Raw genomic sequence first — 9001 nt, 5'->3', positions numbered from 1 at the left:
CTCTGGACCAATAAAGAAGCATCCGTATAAGTGGAGAAAAGATGGAAGTCAGTAAAGACTTCATTTTGCTTGTATCGACCATCAGCACTCATGGAAGCAGCTGTCAAGAAATCAAACAATGTGTTGCTGTAGGCAAATCTGCTGCAGAAAACGTCTTTAAAGTGTTGAAGAGTAAAGATGTCAGTTTGAGGACAAAGGTGCGCCTGATCCAAGCCATGGCATTTTCATTAGCTTCATATGCATGTGAAAATTGGACAGTGAATAAGAACGGCCATAGAAGAATTGATGCATTTGATTTGTGGTGCTGGAGGAGAACATTAAAAGTACCATGGACTGCCAAAAACAAATTTGATTTAGATGAAGTACAGTCAGAATGCTCCATGGAAGCCAGGGTGGCCGTAGTTCATTTCTTATACTTCAGACATATTGTCAGAAGGGACCCACCCCTGGAGAAGGATATCATGTTTGGTAAAGTCGAGGGTTGAAGAGGAAGAATCGCAATGAGATGGATGGGCATCAATGGGCTCAAAGGTAGCAGCGATTGTGAGGTTGGCCCAGGATCGGGCAGTGTTTCGTTCTGTTGTGCATAGAGTTGCTGTGAGTTGGTACCGAGTCGATGGCACCTTACAACAATAAAAATAGGACATGTATTTGATTACTTACTTAAAAGATTACAAAATTAAATATATTTTGCTCTATGATTTCTTATATTTTATGATAGAGCTAATCTAATATTATTTGTGTAATATTTTTCCTAATTTTGGTTCTAAGCCGAGAAATACTATTTTAATACATGTTGCTCATTAATTTGCTATGCAGAGTGTAAATAAAATTAGGAATTAAACTTAAAGAAAGGTTTTGAGGAATCTTTGAAGTAGTTATATTAACTACTACAATGTCATGAAACTAAAACCTGTTCCCTTTGAAGTCTGTGAATTTGGTTTTAAAGAGAAATAAATGAGAATGTCAAATGCTTAATGCATCTGTTGTTTTGGCTAAGAATCAGCCCATTGAGTTAGTAGGTACAGTGTTTACATTTTATACTGCATGAGAAGTATTTTCTCAGTTTTGTTTTGTTACTAGGTTTTGTATATTTCCATTTAGTATGATGTAATAGCAGTGATGATTCATAAGTAAAAGTCATCTTGTTTTCATTCTGTCTGAATATTTTTTGGCTTTAGATTCATCTTCAAGTAGAGGACTGTTAAACAGCATAGCATTGCTTGGAAGTGCTTTGGTATTTCTTAGCTTTTCTCTTTACCTTTAGTTTCTAGTATGGTTGTTGGTTGGTAAGTTCCATCGAGTCGATTCTGACCTATAGCGACTCTGCATAGGGTTTCCAAGGAGCAGATGGTGAGCTTGAACCACTGACCTTGTAGTTCACATGGCTCTGCAGTCTGGTACATTAACCCACAGTGCCACACCAGGACTCCTATAGTATGATTGTTGTTGTTGTTAAGTGCTGTTGAGTCGGTTCCTCATTTGCTCTTTGAAGATGAGATTTTAATGTGAAGCTGCAAAACTTGGCCTAGGCTTGGTGCCTAATCAATTGGGACTTTTCCTAGTTTCTCTAAATATGTAATGTATTTTAAGAAGCCACTGCCCGAAGTAAATGTTACTTACAGCCTTTTCTTAATGAAATGTTGAGTTGAGGAAGTCTTAAGTATTCATTTATTCAGTTTCTACATCTGAGACTATGTCACACAAATGCCTTTGAGTGTAGTTTTCCTCATTGGGATGATGTTCTGTAGGTGTTTTGTCCAGTTATTGTCGCTGAGTTAAATATACATTTGTGACTGATGAATAAATATACAATTTCTTTAAAAATTTAGCTGAATATCAATATTTACAGAAAAAAATTGAACATTTTTAAAGCTTTTTCTTCCCTTCATTGTTAACGCATCCTACCTATTGTTTTATCTAAGTTTTAAATGTAGTTATTTTTTTTTAATTTTTCTTCCTAATGTAGCATCACTGTTTTCTTATAAGACTTTTTTTTTTCTCTTTTTTCCTTAGAATTTTATAATTTTCTCTGTTACATTTTCAGTTGACTTTTGTATATGATATATGGTAAGCATCCAGTTTTTGTTGTTTTTAAGTGCCATCGAGTCATTTCCGACCCATAGCAACCCTGTGTAGGGTTTCCAAGGAGCAGCTGGTGAGCTTGAACCACCGACCTTGCAGTTCAAACTGACTTTGCAGTCTGGCACATTAACCCACAGTGCCACACCAGGACTCCTTATTCATTTATTCATTCATTCATTCATTCACCAGTCTTGATATCTAGTCTATGCCCTTTCTTTGAGTGTTAATCAATTGTTAGAAGTTTTATGTCATCTTTCTTTTATAAACCATAACCAATCATCTAAGATTTTCACCGCTAATTTTTTTTAAAGTGAAATTAGGTAATAAAGTCACTTGCCAAGTTTTCGGAATTCGGAATTCTTCTCCAGTTTTACATTTCCCCTACAGTTTTGTAAAAGTGACTTGTTCACATATAGCATTCATCTGTGGAGTTCTGGTGTGGCGTTGTGGGTTAATGCTCTGGACTGCAGTCACTTTAAACCACACGATTGGTAGTTCAGTCTCACCAGCTGTTCCTCGGAAACCCTATACAGGGTCACTATGGATCGAAACAACATCGTTAATGTAGAGATTCATATTTTATCTTTCCAAGAAACGGTACTTGTTTTCTAGATTAATATTTAGTTAAATACTCAATTATAACAAGAACTGCCAGTATATGCAACTTAGTAGGAGGTAGCCTCTTAGCCAAAAGAGTTCACTTATATATCACATGGTGCAAGTAAGTGGATTGTTGTTGTTGTTGTTGTTGCTAAGTGCTGTTAAGTCAGTTCCAACCCATAGTGACCCGTTTAGGGTTGTTTTTTTTTTTTGTTTTTGAGAAGTCAAAACAGAATTCTATTTTTATTCATTGAAAACCAAAATCAAAGGTACACAGCGGGTGTTAAAGTACTGTGTGTTTTTTCTCTTTAGAGATGTGATGTACATGTTTTCTGGTCACTAATATGACAGCAAGCATTGGCGAAAGCAGAGCCAGAGATAACCATTAAGGCCGTCTGTGACCTCCACAGGCTGAGGCTAGGCCAGGAACACCATCTCGGTAGGAGAGACCTTGACAGGAAAAAGGATTTGTAGAGTCCGTTTTTCCACAAGTCGACCCCACCCCAGCAGACAACCTAGTGATCAGAAAGGGCTTTACACAAACCTGCACAAACACATATGATATGCTCTACAAAAAGGGCCCATTACACTGGGTTTACTTCCAGCACAATGTAATCTGTCCCCTGGTGCCCAGGAAAGCAGGACACAGAGATGATGCAGGCAGCGATTTTGCCTTCACAGCACTAACAACTAAGCACGCAGCATATAATACTTAGATCTCTAAGTGGGTCATCATGGACTTTCCAAGATCAGATCCACTAGTTGTGCCTGAGTTTTCATCTATAAAAATGTTTTCGAAAATAATGCTTAGAAATAGTGGGGCTGTATCAGAACTGGTAGAAGACACAGCGCTGAAGGGACTGCAAACACAAGACAGGGAGGAGGGAGGTGATTCTCACAGGCAGCTGTCAGTCCGAGGGCCGCTCGCAGTTGAATCCTTGTTGACAACTTCAGGAATCTCAAGATGGCCAGCTGCTTTGAATATCACCCTTTTTTGTAAACACGACCTTACAGCTGGGCCACTGAGGTTGAATGGCTGAAAACTGACCCAAGTGAGAGCTGGGAGTATGGAGCTGCCTGCAGAGCTTGCTGGGATAAAGAGGGGATGTGATGGATGCTGTGGAAAGGGAGCCTGGGTGGGATGCTGGGTGTGGGCCTGTTTCAGAGGTGTCTACTCTGGGAGATGTTTTAGGATCACTGAATACAGAGAGTTTCAGGAGAAAGGTCCTAGGGGCGTCTGGTAGTGTTCTTTTCAGAGCCATCAATACTTAACACGAATGAAGAGCAGCAGAAGAAAGCAACCAAGTCAGACTTTCCAAGATGTATTCACCTATCAACATTAGGTTCTCCCAGTCTATTGGGCTGTTGATGTCCACAGCGGTCCCAGTCTGGAGGGGGGAGCTCGTGCCGCAGGTTGTTCTGGAAAGCTGGCGTGGAATATGATTTGCACAATGAAGTCACTACTAAACCACTGCTTAAGTCTAGTCCCCGGCCTTCTTTTTCTGCTTGGTAGTCCAGAAACATTTCTTTAAAAGCCAGAAACTCCGTAAAGGTGAGCAGCATGTCAAATATGTCACCAGCCACTTCATCTTTATGGTGTGCAATGTTGTGAAAGCCGCCATGTTAAATCGAGGAATCCATTCCAGCAGCTGTTCTTTGATGTACTTTTCTACCAAAGAAATATATTTGATAAAAATAGGTGTATAGGTGAGTTTATTTTCTTCTGTATCTTCAAACTCCTGGTAGTACTTGTCCATGAAATTTCTCTGTAGTGACTGGAACTCACCATCCATGATAATGTCCTCTAAATGTCCAACCACAGCATCAAATTCTGCTTCAGAAGCAGAAGAGATGGACAAGGCGAAGCTCTCTTCCTCTAAGGCATACATCACCGCCATATCTACCGCCACTGGCAAGCCGGCCCATCGACCCTACCCTTCCCACGGTTCGGACCCAGCCACCACTCTGCTTCGCACTGCTCCAACGGCATCGAGGGTACGATGGCCGGACTGGAGGTGGCCTTGCCGCCGGGGCCTCAGATTCTTCCGGCTGTGGACAGCAGCTCTGCACGTGCCGTCCCCACCACCAGATCCCAGCGTCGGTTACTCTGTTTAGGGTTTTTTTAGAGCAACTGGTGAGCTTGAACCACCGACCTTGTGGTTCCAGCTGACCTTTCAGTCCAGCACATAGTGCTGATTAATTTGCCATGTTGCTTCAAGGGAAGTTAAGGAAGTTTCTACACTATTCTAACTTGCCTCAGTAAACTTTCAGTTGTATTTTCATTGTGTGCGTTCTTGTAGAGTTAAGAACTTTGCTTTTTGATATACTCAAGATACAATAATATGAAATTGTAGTAAAAACATGACTAGATTTGTTAAAGTAGGATTTTTTGTGTATGAAAGAATGCTTTAGTTTATGCAGCAGGCTATTGCTTTAACTATTTTGGCCATTTTTCTCCACAGTTTAGATTTTGAAGAATGTGCTCACAAACTGCTGAAAATGGAGTTTCCTGAAAGTCAAACAGTATGTTACTACTTTTGAATTTTTTATTAAGAATTTTTAAAATATATTTTTGTTTTAAAAATGTTTAAGACAGTTAACATAGTGAATTGAAGCAGTGTCTCAGTGTTTAATACATCCAATATAAACTTTGAAAATAATAGATTTTCTAAAATTTTTAAATAACTCCAAGATTAGGAGTCGTATCATGATGTGTCCTGTCCAAAACGCCAGTTCAGTTCACTGGACTAAGTGTTATATGCTGCTTACTCCAGTGAAATGAATTGGCGTTTTGGACAGGACTTAAAAGGAGGAGCTGCCCCTGAACCACCACACTTTACATAGAATTTCCAAGTAGTTGCCTAGTAACTGAAGTGTGGTTTATAATAAATTTGCTCTTTCATGAATTAGCAGGCCCATTTCCTTTATACACTAAAGCATTTTTTTTTCTGATAGAAATTATGAAGATCACAGCATGTATTTTTTTTCTTCTAATTAATTGTAGAACAATCTATGTGATTTGTTTCATTCATCCATTTATTCAACAAAATGTTCAGCATGTTTTGTGTGTCTGGCACTCTGAAGTGTTGGGTAGCCCATGATGCATAAAGTATGATGGCCTGAGCCCCATAGGGTTTCATCTTACATTCAGAATACTGTACTACTCAAAGTAGAAGGGGGCTTCAAAAGTTTGTGACAAATTTATCTTTCCATGACCTTTTTGAAGCACCTATAGTAGAACACTAATGCCAAGGAAAACACAAAGGTAAATAGATTTTTTTTTATTTTTCCTAGTTGCTTTGCTTTCGTACAGTGTTCCCTTTTCATCTATATTTTTGGATGAAGGCCTTGGGTGGTGTTTTTCACATACTACATTTAATGTGGCAGACGCAGCACAACTGCTGAATTGAGTGAATCAGCTCCAATAAGCTTTTTAGTTTTTACTACTTCTATTTAAGAGTCTTTTTGACTGAGAAAAGTTACTATTAGGTATAAATCCTTTGTTTTAAGGTTTTAAATAAGTTTGATACATTGACTGACAAGCTATGGCCAGGGCCCAGCAGTTTGTAAAAGAAAGGTTTATTGGGACAGATCCACACTTAGTTGGTTTTGCATTCTCTTGTTACCTTCACATTATAGCAACAGAGTTGAGCAGCTGTAGCAGAGACTACAGGGGATATAAAGCCCTTTACAGAAAAAACAAATTGCTGACCTTTTGTTCTAGACTAGAATATGGATTCATTCGTGAAATGCCCTGCTATAGAATTTTGAGAAATTTTTGTGGTAACCCCCCCCCCCCCCCCGAAATTTAGAAGACTTTTCTTTTTTGAAGTTTATTGGTTTATTAATAATAGAGTTATCTATTTGTACTCAAATTTCACTTCATGTGTTTTTGTTGGAAGAAAATAAATTAGTAAGTTAACCTTTAAAATAAGAATTGAAACTAAAATTACTATATGATTTTGTTACACTCTTTGAAGAATATGATTAAGTGATTATAAATCTTATCAATATTAATACAAAAGGTTCTAGAACTACCCTCAATATATATTGATAACATTTAGAAGAATGTTGGTGTATCTATTTTTGTGCATATGGTTACTCAAAAGACTCCTAAGATCTCTGTAATAATTTAATTAAAATGTTAAAATATTTAATTATTGTACTCCACAGGGAATAGCTCTTATAATTGCGTTTCGTCTGGGAAAGAAAGCAATTTGTTTTGCACATAAGGTTGACTTTATTAGCAGTGCTGTCAGCATATTACCATGTTTTATTGTTTAAAAATTTGATTAACTGCTGTTGTTTTAAAACAATATTGGTAGAAATGTTTACATCATATAGCATAGTTCAGAAAAGTTTTATTTCATATATTGTTTAAATGTTAACAAAGTAGCATCTTTTCAGAATTTCAACATATATGAACATTTGATAATGGTAAATTTTTGGCTAGTCTTAAAAACGTACCAGTAATGACATCTAAAAATAAACCTAAGCTGTGAAAATAGGATTTTGAGTAGATTGTTTTATATGTTGATTTTAGGTGGATAAGCTGCACTATGTTGTACAATTACCAATATCCAATGTGGCTGTTGATCAATAGTATGAATAAGCAAGTAAATTATAAATATTATATAATATTATAAGTAATCTAAATTTAAATAATGATTAAGAGCAATTGAATGCATGCAGGGGAGCCCAGTTCTAGAATATATCTGCTCTGTGCTCTTCAAGGATCCCTTTCTTCTCCTTTGCCCTGCATCTCCTCTGGAGTCTTACGCATTGCATAACAATGATCTCGTTTTTTATGTGGTTGTTATGTGGCGTTGAGTCGATTCCAACTCTTAGCAACCTTATGCACAACAGAACGAAACACTGCCTGGTCTTGACTCAACCTCGCATTCGTTGTTATGCTTCAGCCCATTACTTCAAATGCCACTAGGCCAATTCATCTTGTTGGGGGTCTTCTTTTTCTCTGATCCAAGCATTATGTCCTTCTCCAGGGACTGGACCCTCCTGATACTATGTCCAAAGTATGAAAGCCCAACATCCTGGCTTCTAATGAGCATTCTAACTGTACTTCTTCCAGTGCAGATTTGTTTGTTCATCTGACAGTCCCTGGTATTTTTTAACATTCTTTTCCAACACCATAACTCAAATGTATCAATTCGTCTGTAGCTTTCCTTATTCATTGTCTAACTTACACATGCATATATGGCTATTGAGAGTACCATGGCTTGAGTCAGGTGCACCTTAGTCCTCAAATTGCCATGTTTACTCTTGAACACTTTATAGAGGTCTTGTGCAGTAGATTTGCCTACTGTAATACATTGTTTTTATTTTTGGACTGCTGCTTCCATGAGTGTTAATTGTGAATCCAAATAAGATGAAGTCTTTAACAATTTCAGTCTTTTCTTCATTTACTGGTCCAGTGGTGAGGATTTTTGTTTTCTTACATTGAAGTTCAACTCATACCAAAGACTGGCATTTGATCTTCATTAGGAAGTATTTTAAGTCCTCTTGGCTTTCTGCAAGCAAGGTTGCATCAGCTGCATATTGCAGGTAGTTATTGAGTTCTCTTCCAATCAAGTATGATGAAAGAATACAACACCATTCGGTGTTCCTTTGTTCTGTTGGAACAACTGCCTCTTGATCTATTTATAGGTTCCTTATGAGCACAATTAAGTGTTCTGGAATACTCATTCTTTGCAATGTTGTCCATAGTTTGTCATGATCTACACAGTTGAAAGCCTTTGCTTAGTCAGTGAAGCACAGGTTAACATCTTTCTGATATTCTCTTCTTTCAGCCAAGATTGACCTGACCTCAACAATGATATCCCTCATTCCACGTCCTTGTCTGAATCCGGCTTGTACTTATAGTTGTTGTTAAGTGCCGTTGAGTTGATTCTGACCCATAGCGACCCTGTATAGGGTACCTAAGGAGCAGTTGGTGAGCTTGAACTACCGACCTTGCAATTCAAACAACTTTGCAGTCTGATGCATTAACCCACAGCGCCACACCAGGACTCCGTACCTATGGTAGTTCCCTGTTAATGTACTGGTGCAGCCCTTTTTAAATTATCTTTAGCCAGATTTTATTTGCATGTTATATCCTTGGTATTATTCAATATTTTCCTCATTCTGTTGGGTCATATCTCTTGAATGGGTACAAATATGGATCTCTTCCAGTCAGTTGGCCAGGTAGCGGTCTTCCAGATATCTTGACATAGATGAGTAAGTGCCAGTGCTGCATCAATTTGTTGAAACATTTCCATTTGTATTCTATCAATTCCCAGTGCCTTGTTCTTTGCCATTG

General features: G+C 38.0%; 1 protein-coding gene and 1 pseudogene across 2 annotated transcripts in view; one reads left to right on the top strand and one right to left on the bottom strand.

Moving 5' to 3' along the window:
• Positions 1-9001, top strand: part of LOC102823969 (pre-mRNA-splicing factor CWC22 homolog) — a 71583-nt gene that overhangs the window by 46430 nt on the left and 16152 nt on the right. For both annotated transcript variants that reach the window (XM_006864005.1, XM_006864006.1), the window contains one exon: positions 5148-5208. In XM_006864005.1, coding sequence (XP_006864067.1) covers positions 5148-5208 — 61 coding nt within the window. The remainder of the gene's footprint in view (positions 1-5147; positions 5209-9001) is intronic.
• On the bottom strand, positions 4012-4574 carry LOC102815201 (annotated as a pseudogene).

Source organism: Chrysochloris asiatica, unplaced genomic scaffold, assembly GCF_000296735.1.
Source record: "Chrysochloris asiatica unplaced genomic scaffold, ChrAsi1.0 scaffold00059, whole genome shotgun sequence".
Classification (NCBI taxonomy): domain Eukaryota; kingdom Metazoa; phylum Chordata; class Mammalia; order Afrosoricida; family Chrysochloridae; genus Chrysochloris; species Chrysochloris asiatica.
The sequence above is the reverse complement of the archived record's forward strand: the minus strand, read 5'-3'. Positions and strand labels throughout refer to the sequence as shown.